This window comes from Lynx canadensis, chromosome A1 (genome assembly GCF_007474595.2).
Source record: "Lynx canadensis isolate LIC74 chromosome A1, mLynCan4.pri.v2, whole genome shotgun sequence".
In the NCBI taxonomy this organism is placed as follows: Eukaryota; Metazoa; Chordata; class Mammalia; order Carnivora; family Felidae; genus Lynx; species Lynx canadensis.
Genome location: NC_044303.2, coordinates 116,546,986 through 116,568,870, shown reverse-complemented (window position 1 = coordinate 116,568,870; position 21,885 = coordinate 116,546,986). Strand labels below are relative to the sequence as shown.

At 36.8% G+C, this 21,885-nt stretch overlaps 1 protein-coding gene and 1 pseudogene across 1 annotated transcript in view; one reads left to right on the top strand and one right to left on the bottom strand.

The window, feature by feature from the left end:
- LOC115516758 (ankyrin repeat and KH domain-containing protein 1-like) overlaps nt 1-21,885 on the bottom strand; it is a 134,055-nt gene that overhangs the window by 88,332 nt on the left and 23,838 nt on the right. The window contains 6 exon segments of the mRNA XM_030319737.1: nt 3,329-3,423; nt 5,794-6,027; nt 8,096-8,243; nt 8,981-9,128; nt 10,493-10,649; nt 17,390-17,543. Coding sequence (XP_030175597.1) covers nt 3,329-3,423; nt 5,794-6,027; nt 8,096-8,243; nt 8,981-9,128; nt 10,493-10,649; nt 17,390-17,543 — 936 coding nt within the window.
- Nucleotides 1,924-2,979, top strand: LOC115516764 (annotated as a pseudogene).

The window sequence follows — 21,885 nt, the reverse complement described above, 5'->3', positions numbered from 1 at the left end:
TGAAAAGAAAGGTGTTAAGAATAAAGAGGTGATTACAGTGGAAGTTAAGAAGGAAATCATCAAGAAGTACAAATGACGTATGTGAGTGGCCGAGAATGCAAGATTTTATAACTCTACATTTGCATCTCGTCTGCAGAGGAGGAGAAAAAGCAGAGGAATCCCTCACTTGAAATGAGATTAAGGAGCTGTATAAAATGTGGGAAACTGCAAAATTTTGTAGAAAAGTACCACCCATACAAGGCTGTAGCAGTGTGAGCGATGAATCTGTTTAATGACAATGCAAAGTCACATTTCCAGGAAATCCTCAAAATGAGGCAAAACCAAGTGTCATTGAGTAGGTTACTTGTTAAAGTTGCATGAAAAGAAAAAGATTCCACTGAGCAAATAGACAGCAATGATTCCATTAGTGATAGTGAAAGTCGTCCTACACAATAACCCTCCTCTCTCATCTCCCTCACACCAGCCACGAATGTTTTCAAAGGGAAGTGCAGGTTAATTTGTTTATCTTTCTTTATATTTTGTATTTTATTTAATATTTTTTATTATATTAATGTATTGCAATTATTTTTATGTGAATATTTTTCAGTTGTGGAACGAATCATATGAGTTTCCCTTATTTCTTACAGGGAAATTTGCTTCGATATACAAGTGCTGTGGATTATAAGCATGATTCTGGAATGAATTATACTCACAAACCAAGGTTTTACTATAATTATGTTTATGATTACTCTTTCATTTTTTATTGTAGAGAGAGAGAAGGAGCAGGAGAGGGGCAGAGAGAGGGAGAGAGAATCTTAAGTAGGCTCCGTGCTCAATGCAGAGCCTGATGCAGGGCTAAATCTCACAACCCTGAGATCATGACGTGAGCCAAAATCAAGAGTCAGACACTTTAACCAATTGAGCCACCCAGGTGCCCTGTATGATTAGTCTTCAGCAAGATAATTAGAGTAGCCAAAATCATGGACAAAAAATAGAATGGTGATTGCCAGGGGCTAGGGAAAGCAAGGAATGGGAAATTGTTATTGAATGAGTACAGGATTTCAGTTTTTTTTTTTAAACTTTTTTTTTTTAACATTTATTTATTTTTGAGACAGACAGAGAGCATGAACAGGTGAGGGTCAGAGAAAGAGGGAGACACAGAATCCGAAACAGGCTCCAGGCTCCAAGCTGTCAGCACAGAGCCCAACGCGGGGCTCGAACCCATGGACCACGAGATCATGACCTAAGCCGAAGTCGGACGCCCAACCGACTGAGCCACCCAGGCGCCCCAGGATTTCAGTTTTACAAGATGAAAAGAGTTATGAAGATGGACAGTGGTGATGGTTACATAACATCATTAATGTATTTAATACCACTGAACTGTACACTTAACAAAAAGGCTACGATGGGGGAGGCAGCTGGCTGGCTCAGTCGTTAGAAATGCAATTCTTGATTTTGGGGTTGTGAGTTTGAGCCCCATGTTGGGTGTAGTGATTACTTAAAAATAAAATATTTATTTATTTTAATAAAATCTTTTAAAAATGGCTAAGATGGTAAATTTTATGTTATGTGTCTTTTTAATTTTTTTAACGTTTATTCATTTTTGAGAGACAGAAAGAGACAAAGCATAAGCAGGGGAGGAGCAGAGAGAGAAGGAGACACAGAATCTGAAGCAGGCTCCAGGCTCTGAGCTGTCAGCTCAGAGCCCAATGCAGGGCTCGAACTCACTGACTGCAAGATCATGACCTGAGCTGAAGTCGGTCGCCCAACCGACTGAGCCACCCAGGTGCCCCTGTTATGTGTCTTTTAACACAAAAACAAAAAAAAGGGGGGGGGGGAATAAGTCTATCAGTGTGTTGGAAATGACAGAGCCAAGCCTGCCTTTTGTAGTGCTTCCTACATTGACAGATTTCCGATTAAAGTTAAACAAGTCTCCTCCAGCCATCCAAGATGCCAAAAGGAAACAAGGTTACAGGGAGAAAGGTGGCTCTGGCCCCTGCTGCAATGAAGAAGCAGGAGGCCAAGAAGGTGGTCAATTCCACCTGAGAAAAGGTCCAAGAATTTTGGCATCAGACAGGAGATCCAGCCCAAAAGGAACTTTACCTGCTTTGTCAAATGGCCCCACTACATCCACCTATAGTGGCAAAGGGCTATAAACTCTATGAACATTTAAAAGTGCCTCCCGAGGGAACCTGAATGGCTCATTTGGTTGAGCATCCAACTCTTGGTTTCGGCTCAGGTAATGATCTCAGAGTTTGTGGGTTCAAGCCTGGCGTCAGGCTCCATACTGTGAGCATGGAGCCTGCTTGGGATTCTGCCTCTCTCTCTGCTAATCCCCTGCTCATGCACGCACACTCTCTCAAAATAAATAATAAATAAACTTTAAAAGTGCCTTCCGCACAAAAAATAAAAATAAAATACAAGTGCCTCCCGCAATTAACCAGTTCACCCAGGCTCTATACCACCAAACAGCTACTCAACTGTTTAAGTTGGCCCATAAATACAAAACAGAGACAAAGCAAGAGAAGAAGGAGAGACTGTTGACCTGGTCTGAGAAGAAAGCTGCAGGGAAAGAGGATGTCCCCACTAAGAGGCCACCTGTCCTTCAAGCTGGGGTTAATACTATCACCACCTCAATAGAAAATAAGAAGGTTCACTTGGTAGTAACTGCACATGATGTGGATCCCACTGAGCTGATTGACTTCCTACATGTCCTGTGTCTTAAGATGGGGGTTCCCTACTGCTTTATCAAGGGGAAGGCCCAGATTGGGGTTTCTGGCCCACGGAAAGACCTGTACCACTGTTGACTTCACACAGCTTAACTTGGAAGACAAAGAAGCTCTGCCTAAGCTGGTGGAAGCTATCAGAACCAATTACAACGACAGATATGATGAGATCCACTATCACTGGGGAAGCAACGTACGGGGTCCAAAGTCAGTGGTTTGCATTGCCAAGTTGGAAAAAGGAAAGGCTAAATAACTGTCCACCAAACTGGGCTAAGTGTATGCTGTTGAATTTTCTGTACATAAAAGTAATAAAAAGTTCTCTTCTGGGGTACCTGGGTGGCTCAGTCGGTTAAGCATCCTACTTCAGCTCAGATCCTGATCTCACAGTTCCTGAGTTTGAGCCCCACATCGGGCACTCTGCTGTTGGAGTCAAGCCCGCTTCAGATCCTCTGTCTGCCTTGCTCTCTGCCCCTCACCCACTCACACTCTATCTCTCTCTCAAAAATAAATAAACATTAAAAAAAGTTCTCTTCCAAAACAAACAAAACAAAAACAAAAACAAAGGTTAAACAAAACATTGTTTTTCAATAATGTTGTTTCAAGTGAGTGCAATTTAAAATTACCATGCAAGCCTCCATTAAGGCAGTGTGCATCTCATCTGTTTTGTGCTCTTGATCTGCACCAGCGTCAAGTAGAAAGCGAACCATATCCAGATGGCCTTAAAGAAAAGAACACAAATTTTAAAATTGTATTTCTAAAGAACTGAGTATTAATTTAATACGTAAGAATTAAAATGAGGAATCATTTTCTTTCAGGTATCTATACAAAAGTTTATAAGAGAATTAATTTTTCATTCAATAAAGCAATGACACTTTTACAAAGCCAATCCAAACTAATAAGCAGGCTCTCGTCAAGGTATCTAGGTTTTAAAGATTGAATTAGTTCAAAGCACATAATTCAAGTTAAATAAAGCAATAATACTATTATATATTCTATTATAAACTACTTATCAAACTATCAAATCAAAACACCGAAATCAAATCAAATGCCAGGTAAAGTATGTTTGCATCATATTTTTCATAAAAACAGCATTAACATAATGACCATAAACTCACTGTGGAAATGAACAGGCATAGAATAATCCTTTCAAAATAATTTCAACCCTCTGGATACATTTAATATATAAAAAGCCTTAATAGTCAGCAAGAAAAAGACAAACACTCCAGTAGAAAAATGGATGAAGGACATGAAATGGTTATTAAAAAAGAAAAGCAAATGATTACTAAACTGAAAAAAAAAATTAAACCTTCCTATTAAACAAATGCAAATTAAAATGAGACACCATTTTCTATTATCAAAATGGCAAATATTAAAAAGAATGATAATACCCAGTGTTGGTGAGGGTGTAGGGTGGGATAAAGGGCACTCTCAAACACTGCTGGTGGGAGTGTAAATTGGTTCAACCTTTCTAGAAGGCAATTTGGCAATATGTATCAAAAGCCTTAAAAATGTCCATACCCTTTGACCCAGCAATTCCACTTCCAGGAATTTATCCTAAGGAAATAATCAGAGATTAGGCAAAGATGTCTACACAAGGATGTTATTACAGTGTTTTTAATAATAGTGAAAAACTGGGAACAATTCAAGTGTCCAACAATAGGCATTATGGTGCATCCATCTGAAGTATTTGCAAAGACTACGAGTTCCCTACCCAATACCCACTCTTTCAGTCTTCCTTAATAGTAGAACTCTGATTTTATCTGAGTGGCAACATGCCTGACTAAAAGACTACATTTCCCAGCCTCCCTTGTTATGTGTAGCCAGTGAGATATAAGTGGTAGCTATAAGGCAGAACTTCTATGAAGATTCCTTAAAGGTAGCTTACTAAATTGAAGGACACTCCCCATTTTGCCCTTACCCTTTCATCCTTCCTAGAATATGGATTGCTGGGGCTCTAGCTACCATTTTGGAGTGTAGGTAACTTTGAGGATAGAAACCACATACTAGAAAGGTAGAGCAGAAAAAAGAGAATTCTGAGATCTTGATAGCAGTGGAACTGCTGCTATACTAGCTCTAGACAGCCTACCCTTGGACTTGATTTATGTAAAAAAGAAAAAGCTTCTCTTTTGTTCAAATAATTCTTAATTTAGGTTTCATGACATGTGCAGCCTAACCCACTCCTGAAATAGTGAAGTACTATGTGACCACCAAAAGCTGTGTTAGAAAAATATTTCTTGAGATGGGAAATGTTCATGACATATTGCTAAATAAAATAAGCACACTACAAAACAGTTAAGTTTGGTTGTTTAGTTTAAAAATTATACATATGTTTATATATATATGCTTAAAAAACACACTGGAAGTAAATATACTAAAATACTGTTTACATGCCTTCATCTTTAGGGGGTAACATTACATGTCATTGTAAAATTTCTTTTCCTTACCCTATTCTGTGTTTTTCAAGTTTTCTATATCATATAACTGTGATTATTATTTTTACTGTTATCTGAGTGTGCCTTATTTTTGAAGTAATAGTTGGAAAAATCATATAAAACAAAAGTTATTAAATAACAGAAACCTTCAAGTTTTATGCTACAAGTTTTCGTTGACTTCAGAGCTACCTGAATAAATAGAAATTAAAATAATAAACACACTGTTAAATTATACTTTATGAGATACAGACTAAAATGGACTTTCCATATAATCTCTTAGAAGCTAGATAATTTGATAGCACAAGGAAAACCTAAGTAATACAAAATTAATTCAAATATTTAATCCTCGGGGCGCTTATGTGGCTCAGACAGTTGACTGTCCAACTCTTGATTTCGTCTTAGGTCATGATCTCATGGTTTGTGACATCGAGCCCTACATTGGGCTCTGCACTGACAGTGTGGAGCCTGCTTGGGATTTTCTCTCTCTCTCTCTGCTCCTTCCCCAGCTTGTGCACATGCACATGCACGTGCTCTCTGTTCTCTGTCTCTTGCTCAAAATATATACACACTAAAAAAGAACCCTCAAAATTCAAATATTTAAATATTCAAAGTTGATATGAAAAATATATATAAATATTCATATATAGAGAGAGTACCTTTGTAGCATGCAAGGGTAAGAGCACTTTCTTTGAATTCATTTGAATGAGTGTTGATGCCTGCCCCATGATCCAGAAGCACTCTTGCAACTTCCACATGACCTGCACTGGCTGCTTCCATCAAGGGGGTATGTCCATTTTCATTATGATCTTCTATATTTGCACCTTCATTAAGTAGCACTTTCACAATGTCAACAAATCCTCCAGCACAGGCATAAGTTAGTGCAGTATTTCCTAACAGAAGCCAAAAAGAAATATAGAATTATGATAAAATGGAGACAATTATAATTATGCCATGCTCGAGCTCTACCTCTTCAATTCCTTTACATAAACCACTAAAACTATCATCTCAAGTTTTTTTGTTCTATTGGTTAGAAGTAGCAATCTTAATTTTCTTACTAATTAAAAGATTTATTATAAACAGGTCAATTTACTTCTCTTCCTGCTAAAGATATGTGTCAGATGGAAAATGTACCTAAAACAATGAATTGTCTTACGAATAAAATGTGTAAAGTAAAGGTAAAAGAAAATTAAGACATGAATATACATAGAAAGAAAATGTTAAATATTCCTAAATTGTACTGTACTGAAAAAAAAGAATCATTTTGAATGATACATAGACTATTTTAGATAAAAATATGCTAAAAGGGGATTTTTTTTAAATGACACTTAATCTCACTTGACAAGCTAATGAAGTAGGAAGATATAAACCCCCCTCAGCATAACTCCTTCAAAAGAAAAATCTCTTTACAAGGTCATTATCCCTTGGTTTGCCACTTCTTTCTTTCCTGATTTTATTTTGAGGATTTTTATTTATTAGACGGGGTAAGAGAAGTGGTTTAACTATCCAACAGTATGAGACTAAAGAAGACTGTTTTAAAGATTCAGCAAGAAGAGTAACATTAAAGAATCCAATGTGTTCAGAATTCAACTGTTCAACCATGTTACACATTAAGCATATTACTATTATTACAATTAAGACAAAGTGGTCAGCCAAATGGTCTACAAATCCTTCTGGGAAGTCTTGCTTATTTTATTATTTTTTTTGAAGTTTGTTTGTTTATTTAGAGAGCGCATGCACGCAAAAGCGAACATGAGCAGAGGAGGAGCAGAGAGAGAGGGAGAGAGAGAATCCCAAGCAGGCTCTATACTGTCAGCACAGAGCCGGGGATGGGGCTCAAGCTCATGAACCATGAGATTATGACCTGAGCCGAAACCAAGAGTCAGAAGCTTGACTCACCCAGCCACCCAGGCATCTCATCTAATTTATTTTTAAAATGAGCAAGACTTCCTAGGGGCTTCCTCCTCACTGTTAGTGCAGGGCCTGCTTGGGATTCTCTCTCTCCCTCTCTCTCTGCCCTTCCCCTCTTGCATGTACCCTCACGCTCACTCAAAATAAATAAATTCACTTTAAAAAATCATTAAAAAAAATAAGGCTACATTTAACATTCACTTAATGGTATGAAACACTGATATGCTTTCATTATACAAATTTTTAAAAATTATGTTGTTGCCTCACTAAATCCAAGGAATCCTACCACTAAAACTATACTTATAACTCAAGACACACGACCAAGGCTCCACCAGTCTGTGTGTCTGGGAAACACAAATAACTAAAAGAACAGCCCTTACTATAATAACTTTCATTCTGCCACAAGAATATCTTAATAGTAGGGGCGCCTGGGTGGCGCAGTCTGTTAAGCGTCCGACTTCAGCCAGGTCACGATCTCGCGGTCCGGGAGTTCGAGCCCCGCGTGGGGCTCTGGGCTGATGGCTCAGAGCTTGGAGCCTGTTTCCGACTCTGTGTCTCCCTCTCTCTCTGCCCCTCCCCCGTTCATGCTCTGTCTCTCTCTGTCCCAAAAAATAAATAAATGTTGAAAAAAAAAATTTAAAGAATATCTTAATAGTAAATGCATTCGGTATGCCTGACATGAAAATTATTTACCACAGGGTAAATAATCTCAGGTTAATTTATAATCTAAAGACAAGAGAGTTGGATTTAAATGAGATAAAGAATTATAAGAGATACAGTTCATAATTTTGCCTCTTTATATGTTACATATCATTATGGCAAAAAAGAAAGTGTCCCCAAAAGAAAAACTGTCACTCTTAGGCAAACACAATCTCAGCCTTTTGATATCAAATTAATTTATATTTTACTCAGAGATCCTGAACAATGGCTAAGATTTTTCTGTAGGTTCACTACTGTTGCGCAGATGTAAAAATCAAATTTTTATCTCTCAGGTTACAATTAAATATATCAATTTCCTTTCCTCAAATTTACACATCACTTTCTACTTACCTGTTGCTGACTGGGAGTTGACATCTGCATCATGAAGAAGTAATAATTTCACGATATCTAAGTAACCTCCACTGGATGCTGCCATCAGGGGAGTTATATCTCCTTTATTCCCTCGATCTTCAACATTAGCATGCATAGCAAGCAATACCTTTAAAACACATACACACAGAGGGAATGTCAATTCTTACTACTAATAGTACTTCTAGAGAATATACTGAATCTGGAAAGATATTCTTTTAGAGTGAGGGTGAAGAAAAATAAAAAAATAACCACCTTTTGGGAAAATATGCCAGTGCTCACCACTTAAAACACTAAGTTAGACGTTATTTTTTACAATTCCATTACATATTAATCTTTAGGTAATGTAGGTAATCACATTAGCCAACCCATGATAAAATTTTAACTGCTCTTTTCAAAGAATTTGTGTTATGCTTGGGATTATCTAGCAAGAGAACAGCAAAACTATACTCCCCAAACAGAAACTATCTGGTAAACACATGGGTATTTCCCAATACTGCTAAAACAGACAGAAAAAACTGTAAGAATTGAGGTAATCTGGATGAAATGAAAATAAATCACTACTTTCCATTATAGCTGTGTATTATTTCTAAGGATGAGTTTTAAAATATTACTATTATTTCTATGTGCTTCTTATTCATTAGGAAGAGTTCTGAGTAAAAAAATTTTTGAGCAGAAAAATGGACCATGCCCAATTGCGTGGGCAACAATTTTGTTGCGTGCAACAAAATTAATTATGTACAGTTTCTATTTTACCCACTGCCTGAAAGGAAAGAACTTGCCCTCTAATTATAATTTCTTTTATTAGTGATAACAAAAATCAAAATCCTTCCACAATTTCAATCACTCAAGATAATTTCTGCTTACTTGTGCTAATTCATAATACCCTGCTGAACAAGCCAAACAGAGCAGACTTTCTCCTTCTTCTGTATGTTCATTTACACTTCTGCCTTCATCTAGCAATTTACGAACAGCATTCACATCCCCATCTGAACAAGCTTCTGCCAGACTACGACTGAAAACAAAACCATCAACAATTAGCCAACACAGAAAGACTCAGAACCCTCTCAAAATAAATTACATTAAATACAAAGAGTCATACATAGAAAAATGTTGATATGGTAAGGAAAAAAATTGCATGAACATTTTGTGTGCTGAGCATCTTGTTTGCAATACTAATTATTCATGTAGGCCAACCAAGCCAGAAAGGCAATAAGTGAATATGAAAACAGCTGTCATTTTTATTTTGTGAAATGTCCTAACATATTGTCATATTAAATTTTAAATAAAGTACATGTACAAGTTTTTAAACTCTACCAATGCAATAATCCCCAAAGACATTTGGGATATAATTCCATGGTTTAAAATTTTATTTGGTAACAGAAGTTTCAATCTATGTAAAAATTTTACTACAGAATGTTTAACAAAATCAGGGAGCCTGGCTAGCTCAGTCAGTAGAGCATGCAACTCTTAATCTCAGGATTGTGAGTTCAAGCCCCATGTTGGGTGTAGAGGTTACTTAAAACAACAACAACAAAAAAAACCCAAAACTTAAAAAAAAAAAAAAAGAGGGGTGCCTGGGTGGCTCGGTTGGTTAAGTGTCCAACTTTGGCTCAGGTCATGGTCTCGTGGTTTGTGGGTTTGAGCCCCGCATTAAGCTCTGTGCTGACAGCTCAGAGCCTGGAGCCTGCTTCCGATTCTGTGTCTCCCGCGCCCCCCCCCCCGCCCCTCTCCTGCTCACACTGACTGTCTGTCTGTCTGTCTGTCTATCTGTCTCTCAAAAATGAATAACCATTAAAAAAAAATTGATAAATCTCAAACTTTAATATGCACATGAATCACCCATTTTTCTTGTTAAAATACAGATTCTGATTGAGTAGCTCTGAGGTGAGGTCTGGAATTCTGCATTTCTAATGAGATCTAAGGCGCTGCTTGCTGCTACTGCTACTTACGAATCATATTTGAGTAGCAAGCACTTGGATTAGAGCAACCTATTTCATTTATTATTACTTAAGCAGTCAGTTTAGAGTGTACTAGGATAATCATTAGAGTAAGTAACTGCCTTAGAAATAGAAATCAGATCTTTATTCACTTTGGATTTCTCACTTGTGGTATTTTCATTCCACAAGAATGCTCAATGAATATGAGTAGAATGCAAGAATAAAAATATAATATCTATTTTTATATACATATATATAACGCCATATATATATATAACGCTATATATATATACCTAAAACATTAATAGCCATCCTAATAGCCACTTAGCTAAAGTTTATAATTCCCTCCAAAAGATATACTTGACCAAAATTTGTTACTTCCCCAAAGTCCACTCCAGAAAATGTCTAATATCCAGAAGAATTCATTATATACACATACGTGTCTACTTGTCCTGCATTGTGGCTGTTTTCTGCTCTCATTCGGGTCAGTGCAGCAGCAGCTTCATCTAGCGCACAACTTACTGAGGATGTCAGTCTCCGGAGTACCTCAGGGTCTGCAAAAGCTTTACCATCAGCAGTTGACAATTTGCCAATTCCTTCAACATGCGTCAATGAATCAGGCAGCACAGGGGAAGAAAAAACATAAAGTGCAAATTGTAATTACATTTCTAAACACTACTATATAGGGCAAAACCGGCAGAGTCTCCATAGATAAGGCTGACATTCAGAACATAAGGCTGATTATCAATTTTGCCACATTTAATGTCAAAAGCCATCACATAACCACCTGTTTTAGTCTTTCCATCTTTACAATGCACGTCATATTAATTTGTTCCCTACCTAATTCCAAATGTAACTTAACGTGAGGCTCATTGAGGAAAATGAAAGTTCTTTCAAAATATATAGTCATACTGTAAGATCTCTAGTATAAGATCATATTTATCTATACTCTTTTCAGTAGTAATAAAGGGAATATTCTGTACTATTATAACAAACAATCCAACAGTTTTTCCCTTTGGTTGAATAGCCACCTAGAACCATCTTCTAGGATAACAGTATAAATTGAAATAAGTTCATTCTTATATTTATTATGTGCTTGTGATTTGCCAGACATTGGGAAGACAAAAAGGGATAAGGCATAGTTCCCGTCCTTACAGAGCTCACAGTCTAGTGGGGCTATTAGGTGTCTAACTTGCCAATAAATCTTTCTGTCTAGATTCAGTGAGGAATCAGATACTGCTGTAATAGAAAATTTTGATGATAATATCATTGCCTGATCACTGCTGCAAACGAGAGAAAAATAGTTAATGAAGTTTTGGAGAACAACAACAAGGAAAGAAAGAAGGGAAAATTTTCCCAATAAGATATAAAATGTATTAGGATGCCATGAAAATTATAACAGCATGAGGGGCACCTGGGTGGCTCAGTCGGTTGAGCGTCCGACTTCAGCTAAGGTCATGATCTCGCGGTTTGTGAGCTCGAGTCCCGCATCAGGCTCTATGGTAACAGCTCAGAGCCCGGAGCCTGTTTCAGATTCTGTGTCTCCTCCTCTCTCTGCCCCTCCCATTCTCATGCTCTGTCTCTCAATAATGAATAAACGTTAAAAATTTTTTAAAAAAAGAAAGAAAATTATAACAGTATGTTATCTGCACAGAAACAGATAATTATATCAAGGATATACAAGAGATGAGGTGTCTACATGGCTCAGTCAGTTGAGTGTTTGACTCTTGATTTCAGCTCAGGTCATGATCTCAGTTTGTGAGTTTGAGCCCCACATTGGGTTCTGTGCTGACAGTGTGGGAGTCTGCTTGGGATTCTCTCTCATTCCCTCTCTCTCTGCCCCTTCTGCATGCATGTGCATGCTCTCTCTCTCTTAAAATAAATAAACTTAAAAAAGAAAAAAGCCCTAGATCATTTGTAAATTGACATTTCAAATCAAAGGAGATGGGAGGGCTTATTTCAAAAACACTGTTCAGAAAGTGATTGTCATTTGAAAATTAAGATGGATCTCTAATTCACCCCATTCACAAAAATAAATACCAAGTAGACTGAAGATCTAAATGTATAAAATAAAGACCAGGGGCGCCTGGGTGGCTCAGTCGGTTAAGCGTCCGACTTCAGCTCAGGTCACGATCTCGCGGTCCGTGAGTTCGAGCCCCACATCGGGCTCTGGGCTGATGGCTCAGAGCCTGGAGCCTGTTTCCGATTCTGTGTCTCCCTCTCTCTCTGCCCCTCCCCCGTTCATGCTTGTCTCTCTCTGTCTCAAAAATAAATAAAAAGTTAAAAAAAAAATTTTTTTTTAAATAAAGACTGAAAGCCACTATTATACTATGTGGTATTTTCTAATGCTGATGTAGAGGAGGCTTTTCTATGCATGAGACCAAATCCCCAAAACCATGAAATAAAAGATTAATACATGTGATATTAAACATTTTTAATTTCAGTAAAAATTTCTATATAATTAAGCACACCATAAAGTTAAGGCAAAATAAAAACTGAAAAAATTAGCATCCAATAAACTTATATCATCATTTATAAAGAGCTACCAAGCAACTTACTGATATTAAATGAACATAAACTATGAAATTGACAATAAAAATGACTGAAGTGTAAGGCCCTCTAAAACTTAAAAGGAATGTATACTGGTACAAGTTGGCAGGGTGGGAGCATATTTGACAAGTTATCAAAATTCAAAAAAAATTTTAATGTTTATTTATTCATCTTGAGAGAGAGAAAGAGAAAGCATAAGCAGGGGAGGGGCACAGAGGAGAGACAGAATCCTAAGCAGGCTGTATACCTTCAGAGCAGGGACTGATGTGGTGCTCAAACTCACAAACTGTGATATCAAGTGTCAAGAGTCGGACGTTTAACCAACTATGCCACCAAAGCGCCCCTTTCTTTTTATATATATATAATTTTTTAAATGCAAAACTTTAAGTGTAAACATTCTTTGACACAGTGATACCACTTTCTAATAATTTGTCCTATAAAGATACCTGCACAAATAAGAAAAATTATAAATGAATATCAACTACATCATTATTTGTAATATGGGAAAAGAGGAAGTAACCTAAATATCCCTCGATAAGGAACTGTAAAATAAATCATGATACATCTAAGCAAGAGAATATTATCTTACCCTTTAAAAGAAGGAGAAAGTCGGGCACCTGGGTAGCTTCGTCGGTTAAGCATCTGACTCTTGATTTGGGCTCAGGTCATGATCTCCCAATTCATGAGATCGAGCCCTGCGATGGGCTCTGCACTGACACCCTACTTAGGATTCTCTCTCTCTCCCTCTCCCTCTCATTCTCCCTCTCTCCCACTCTTTCCCAAAATGATTTAAAAAAAAACAAAACAAGGAGAAAGAGACATACCATGTTATACAAGGAAGCCCACAATAAATTAAGTGAAAAAAAGGGAGTTACAATACATTTTGTGTAATGTGATGCTTACTTCATTGTTTTAAAAATTATGTGTGTTTAAATATATACATGCATTTATAAAGCTACACAGGAAAAAGCCTGGAAGTATATGTAAACCTTAACAATAGGAAGGTTTTATTATCTACTTAATACATTTCATATTGCTTTACCTACCTTTGATCGTATTATATTTATAATTTAGAACATAATTTTTAAAAATTATTCTTGTGGGGCACCTGACTGGCTGAGTCAGTAGAGCATGTGACTTGGTATCAGCGTTGTGAGTTTGAGCCCCACATTGTATGTGGAGATTACTCAAAAATAAAATCTTTTTTTTTTTTCAACATTTTTATTTATTTTTGGGACAGAGAGAGACAGAGCATGAACAGGGGAGGGGCAGAGAGAGAGGGAGACACAGAATCGGAAACAGGCTCCAGGCTCCGAGCCATCAGCCCAGAGCCTGACGCGGGGCTCGAACTCACGGACCGCGAGATCGTGACCTGGCTGAAGTCGGACGCTTAACCGACTGCGCCACCCAGGCGCCCCTCAAAAATAAAATCTTTAAAAAAATTAAAAACAGAGGTGCCTGGGTGGCTCAGTCGGTTAAGCATCCAAGTCTTGATTTCGGCTCAGGTTATGATCTCACGGTTCCTGAGTTTGAGCCCCGTGTCAGGCTCTGCTCTGACAGTGTGGAACCTGTTTGGGATTCTCTATCTCCTTCTCTTTCCCTCCCTCTGCACCTCCCCTGCTCATGCTCTTTCCCTCTCAGAAAATTAAAAATAACAACAAAAATAAATAAATAAATAAATAAATAAATAAAATTCTTGAAATAGCTTTAAGATTCTTCATTTTCTCTAAGAATATCAAAGAATCTTAAAGAAAAAATATTTTCCATTTCATTTTTTCAGTTAAAATAGTGTCAAAAATTCTATTTTCCTTAATAAGCCCAGTAATGCCTAATATATTCTCACAATTAGAAACACAGAATCTAGGAGCACCTGGCTGGCTTAGTTGGTGGAGCACGTGACTCTTCATCTTAGGGTCATGAGTTTGAGCCCTACATTGGGTGTAGAGACTACTTAAAAGCAAAAACAAAAAACCACAGAGTCTAAAAATTCCTGAAAACAATGTCCAAAAAGCAAATGAAAATGCTCTAGGACAAAAAGAAAATATTCATTAAACAGTTGACTTGCACAGTTCTTAGAAAGAAGCACATGATTTTAAAATACATTTGACAATTTCTTTGGACACACCAAAGACATATCTAACTGTGTATGGAGTTTAAATTGTCAAAATAAGCAAAATTTTTAAATTCAATAGTTTTTAACATCTCCTGAAAGGCAGATAAGCATTACTTTCAAGGTTTATTTTCTTTCCATCAATATATGTATGAAAAACAGGCAATTCTAAGGTATCTCGCTGCTTTTTCTAGACTTCTATGAATTAAGAGAAAACAGGGAAAGAAAAGTACTTAATGTACCAGAAAACAGCCCTGAATAAGAATCATGAGGTGTCAGAAAAAAGGAGAAATTAGTTTAAAGCCCTTAGTTAGGAATTAAGGAATAGTACCCTCAACATGAGTGAAGTGTCAGCCTAAACCAGAGAGTAAAGATATGCCACCACCAGAAAACAAAGCCTAAACCTTTTCTAAGAAAAGGAAAACAGAGAAGACTTTTCTCCAAGTTTCTCTCTGCTCTAAGCAAAAGAATGTAAGATTCCAAAGCAAAGCAAACAAACAAACAAAAAAATTAGAGGGTGGTCATGGCACTCCCATTTCAGGAATCTTATACAGTATATCCCTAAATCACAAGTAGGAGATTTACAGGAAATCCAGACTAGAAGGGAAGGACATTCAATGTCATTATCAATGTGATGTGATCTTTATACCTTTTTTTTTTTATTACTAGTTCTGCCCTAATTTAAACAGTCTTATTTTGTTCAATTTAATTTTAAGTTTCTATCAGTTCCAAAAAGATACAGTAGGTAGACTAAAAGTCAATGGGCTACAAATTGTACCTGTGCTTTTCCATAACAGGACAGAATTAAAGGAATAACAAGATGATATCAAGTAAGCTCATTTTTAACATAACATCTGTCTTTCCAAGAATAATAGAAAAATGCTCAATTTGGGGTGCCTGGGTGGCTCAGGTAGTGATCTCACAGTCATGAGATTGAGCCCAGCGTCATACTCCACACTGAGCATGTAGTCTGCTTCAGATTCTCTCTCTTCTTCTCCCTCGGCTCAACCCCCACTCTCTCCCGCTCCCTCTCTCAAAATAAATAAGTTTGAGACAGAGAGACAGAGCGTGTGCAAGAGACGGGCAGAGAGAGAGGGAGACACAGAATCTGAAGCAGGTTCCAGGCTCGGAGCTGTCAGCACAGAGCCCGACATGGGGCTCAAACCCACGAACGGGGATCATGACCTGAGCTGAAGTCAGACACTTAACTGAGCCACTGAGGTGCCCCTCAGAATAAATGAATAAACTTTACCAAAAAATGTTCAATTTATTTTAGCTCTTGTCCTTGTCATTATTTGATCAAATTGATGCTGTATTGTTCAGTCAGTATGAAATGTGCTAAAAAGCTGCTGTGATTTTTCTGAATCTTTAATATTATGCTTATTAGAGTACTCAGTAACTGAATCAAATTTCTATACTTTAAAACATTTTTATTTTGAATTTTCTGGAGTTTAATAGCTTTAACATGGTTTAAAGTATATATGGCACTCTAACAAGTTTTTAGGCACTATTTTTTTATTTATTTTTTAGGCACTATTTAAAAAAATAACCTATACATTCCTCTAGATTAAATTCTTACATGTATTTAACATACACATATATTTATGCTAAATAAGTAACTAAAATGAGTGTCACACAAAGTGAACATATCTCAAAAGCAGTATAAAAAAAAAACAACATAAAAGATTTTAAAAAGTTAACTTCCTTCTTAAAACAATTTTAGCTGATAAAAAGCCTTTCTTTATAGTGGAATGGAGACTTGGTACAGCAAATAATAAACAGGGTGTTCAATATAAACAACAGTAATAAAATAATAAATAAAATAAAATAATACAATAAAAAATAGCAACTTATGAGGCACCTGGGTGGCTCAGTTAGGTGTCAAACTCTCAATTTCAGCTCAGGTCATGATCTCACAGTTTGTATGATTGAGTCCTGCATCAGGCTCTGCACTCGCAGCTCTACCTCTCTCCCTGCCCCTCTCCTGCTCACATGCATGCATACCCTCTCTCTCTCTTTCTTTCTCTCAAAATAAATAAACATCTTTTTTTAAACAATAGCCACTCATAGGGGCACCTGGCTGAGTCAGTTGGTTAAGCATCTGACTTTGGCTTAGGTCATGATCTCATGGTCTGGTCCGTGAGTTCAAGCCCTGCACTGGGCTCTCTGCTGTCAGTGCAGAACAGAACCCGCTTCAGATCCTGTCTCCCTCTCTCTCTGCCCCTCCTGCACACAAGCGCATGTGCAAGAGAATTCTCTCTCTCAAAAATAAATAAACATTAAAAAACTAGCAACTTATAATAATTAAGTTATCCCTAGACTAAAATGAGTAACAAATCACATGCAGAATACCCTTAAATCAGTTCAAAGATTCATAACTTAAGGAACCAAATTTATCTCACACATTTATAATGTAATTGGAAATAGATAAGTTTTCATTGATAAGTATCTGATTATCTAAGACCTTTAAAAATACTGTTGAGCCCAGAAATCATTCTCTAAAAACTTTCAACCAAGAATTTTTAAAATATAAAACGTGAACAATAAAAAACGTAACACATACTAAGAGTTCAAATCTCATAGAATGTTACATAATTTGGGGGCAATCTTGCACAGCTTTGTACAGAGATCTAGACTTTTAAAGAGATGAAAATAACAAAACAAGAAATAAATTACCTGCCGCTTCCAGCAATGCTTCTAATCGTGCCTGTGTCTCTGGATCCACAGTGCGTAAGTCTGCTCCTTCTGCAGTACTTGATAAGAATATCTCTGATGTTGTTTTAAGTACTGGGTTATCCAGATCTTCTTGGTCCAAAATAAACGATTCAACCTGTTTATGAGTTAAAAATGCAGTATCTATGAAACTAATCTCCATATTGTCAGAATAACTATAATTTAAAGTAATATGATTTCTGATTTAGAATTTAAGTATATGCAGATAAATTACCGTAGAAACATGAGGCTGTGGGAAGGGTCTTTGAGGGAGCGTCCTGCCTATCTGCTTATCTTCAGACATGACTATAGTCTAATTCAGATACACCAGATTCAAGTTTCCTGAAGAGCATTTCATCTTCTGTGCCTGGCACAGAGCTTGGTTTCTTTTTGTTTAAAAAAATTTTTTTTTAATGTTTATTTATTTTTGAGAGAGAGAGACAGACAGCAAGTGAGCAGGGGAGGGGCAAATAGAGAGGGAGACACAGAATCCGAAGCAGGCTCTAGGCTCCAAGCTGCCAGCACAGAGCCCGACGCGGGGCTCAAACCCATAGACCACAAGATCATGACCTGAGCTGAAGTCAGGCACTTAAACCGACTGAGCCACCCAGGCACCCCCGTTTTTTGTTTTTAAATGAAACAAGTACATGAACGTAGCCCCTGGGAAGATGAAAATTGGACTAGATAGTAAAAAAGACTAGATAGCATGGATAGGTCATTAAGGCACATTTTTTCCTCTCTTCTAATCAATTTATTAAATTCTGATTCTTAAAATAGTATTTAAAACACTGCCAAATATCTAGAGCCCTACAGACAAAAAAGTTAAATGAGGTTAGGAAACATACCTGTTTGTTCACTGCTGTATCAATACATCATATAAAGTAGTTATTGAATACATAATCGTTGAAATGAACGAATGGTATAAGCAAAAGCAACTGATGAAAATAAACATGTAACCCTCTAATTTCAAAACAAGCTAATTCTAAATTAATTTTCTCAACAAGTAACATATGTGCAATCTTTCTGGGAAGCAATTTGGAAATGTGTACCAAAATGCTTTAAAAGGCTCATGCCCTTTGATTCAGTAATTCCATTTTAAGGAATCTATCCTTTAAAAAGTATCTGAAAACCACAGGGCACCTGGCAGACTCAGTTGGAAGAGCATGTGGCTCTTGATCTGGGGGTCGTGAATTAGAGCCCCACATTGGGTGTAGAGATTACTTAAATAAGTAAAACTTAAAAAAAATGTTTTTTTAAGTATCTGAAAGCCAGACAAAAATATGCAGGGGTAGTCACTGCACATTAATTCAAATTCCAAAAATGAGAGGAAAAAAAACTACAACGGGGAATTTGGTAAATACATTTTGTACATTCACAGCATAGACTACCATGTAGTCATTAAAAACAATATTTTTAAAGCATAATTTAGTTACATGAGAAAGCATTTATAAAGTTAAATGAAAACCACAAAATTCAAAACAGTACGATCTTTACTTTGCTAAAAATATACGTATATGATTGTAAACATGAACATGACTACTCATGTATATAATGAATATATACTTATATACCTAGATACATCTGCAATATGTAAATATGTATAACCAGGGAGGTTAACATATTTGTAGACAGATAGAAAAATAGGAACAGAAAGGTTAAGTACTTCTCCACGGTCACACAGCTAATAAATAACAAAGACAAGGACAGGTTTCAAACCCAAGCCACATAGCTACACAATCTGTGCTCTTAACTACTAGACAAGGCCACCATACAGGACCACAGTACTTGGACTACATTATTTGGCATATTTGGCTGTTGTCATCAGTTTCATAATGGACACCAAAAAACATCCTAAGAAAGACTGTAAAGTGAAAACGATTTGGTTACATTTTATTACCTGGTGAAGTACTAAAATTTTACAAAATAAACTTCAGATCTAATAACATGGAGCCACATGACTATCCTGTAACACAGCTTCTTTAATATGTAATTACAGACAAAGATGCCATTCTAAATCCATGCCAAAAGATAAATGCAGCCTACCAGTTGTTAAATTATATTAAAAGATAACTGTGTGTACAATAAAAATCTTCTCACAGGCCCAAGAAATTATTAGGTATTATTAGGAACTTACCAGTTATGAGAACAGAAAAACCATCATTCCAAATTCTAGAATTTTTTATTACAAATGGTACTGAGAAGTTAACGTTTCTATTTTATAAAAAGCATTGGTCTAATGTGGTATTACACATATTATGAAGACAAACAGAGATTATAGGTACCATGTAACATTTTAAAAATCCAAGTTAAGGATTTTCTATTCTCTCCCATTCATTTCCCCAATGAGTAAACAGTATTTACTCAAGTCCTGTTTTATATGAAGCACCATGACAGTACAAAAATATGGTAGAAGATAGAAGTTAAAGGCACCATGACTATCACAGAAGACCCCAAAGAGAAACAAATGGTACAACTACATGTATTAAACAGTGAGCAATCACTTCCAGCCCCAGTAATCCAAGACTTTGCACATGCAGCAGCATTTAACTTAGGCTTTGAAGGATGAATAGAATTTCACTAGGTAGTGAGACATGGGGATAGAGGTAGAAGGGAATGAAATAAAAAATGGGCTTGAAGATGCATTTGGAAAGCAATGAGTGGTCCACACTGAAAAAAATACAAGGTCCTTCATATACTGCTCGTGGGAATCTAAATGACACGACCCCTGTGGGGAACAATTTTGCAACTTTCCAAAAATTAAACACAGAATAACCATATGACCCAGAAATTTCACTTCTATGTATATACCTAAGGGTTTTTTTTTTAATGTTTATTTATTTTTGAGAGAGAGAGAGAGAGAGAGAGAGAGAGAGACAGAGGATGAGTGGGGGAGGGGCAGAGAGAAAGGGAGACACAGGATCTGAAGCAGGCTCCAGGCTCCAAGCTGTCAGCCCAGAGCCTGACACATGGCTTGAACCCATGAACCACAAGATCATGTCCTGAGCCAAAGTTGGATGCTTAACCAACTAAGTCACCCAGGCACCCCTACCTAAGAGGATTTAAAACATACAAAAATATGTATACAGAAGGCCATACCTGTATTATGCACAATAGACAAACATTAGAAAAAGAAAAGTCTATCAACTGGTAAATGGATAAACAAAATGTGGTATATCCATATAATGTAATATCATTCGGCCATTAAAAGGAGTAAGTAATGAGGGGCGCCTAGGTGGCTCATTTGGTTGAGCATCCGACTTCAGCTAAGGTCAGGAGCTCACAGGCTGTGGGTTCCAGCCTCGCGTCGCACTCTGTGCTGACAGCTTGGAGCCTGGAGCCTGCTTCAAATTCTGTGTCTCCCTCTCTCTCTGCCCTTCCCCTGCTCATGCTCTGTCTCTCTCTGTCTCAAAAATAAATAAAAACATTAAAAAAAATAAATTAAAAACACAGGAGTAAGTAATGACACATGCTATAGAATGCAAGGCGAACCTTGCAAATACTACGCTTAATGAAAGAAGAAACAAGAAGTCACATATTGTATGGTTCCACCTACATGCAATGGCCAACAGAAACAGATTTATAGAGATAGAAAGTAATTTAGTGGTTAACTGAAGAGTCAGTCAGAGAGGGAGGAATGAGAGTGAGTACTAACAGGTCTCAAGTTTCTTTCTGGAATAATGAAAATGTCTGGTATTAGATACTGGTGAAGGTTGCCGTACAACCTTGTAAATATACTAAAAAACTACTGAATTGTACACTTTAAAATGCTAAATTTTATGGTAAGGTAAACTTTAGATCAATTTTTTTAAAAACTATAAAGTATCTAAAGTACAACTACAGCTTTAGGCTACACAGAACAATCGGGGAGAGATTTGAATAACAACATGCAAAAGTTGATTTGCTCATGGTCTATCTGGTCACCACCAAGAGAAGGAGAGAACATCAGTAGCAATGTCATCCTGGATGTCAGTAATGTTAGTATCACATACACAAGACAGCACATGCCTAAGTGCTTGGGAAGAATCAACTTTGAAAGAAAAACACAAAATAGAGATGTGTCCCATGCCTTCAAAAGGCTTACAACCTCTCTCCAAAAATTAAAATTCATAAAACAACTTACTCAGTTTAATTCTCCTACATCTTAAAATGCATGTAAATTCAAGTTTCAATCAGGCAACATGACATAATGGAAAGAATACTGTACTAGAGATCAGGAGACTTAGGTTGAAGTATCAGTTTCATCAGGCACTATGTGTGATGTTAAGCTGTCACTTTCTGTGTTTCTGACGTTCCATTTCTTCCTCAATCAACAAAGGTAATACCTGCCCTACCTATCTTACAATGCTACTGAAATGATGAAATAAGGTAAAATAACTTGAAAATAATAAAACACTATATAAATGTAATTTTTAAAATTTTATGTAATTATAACTCTTTTGTCCTGTGACTCACCAGTGTCT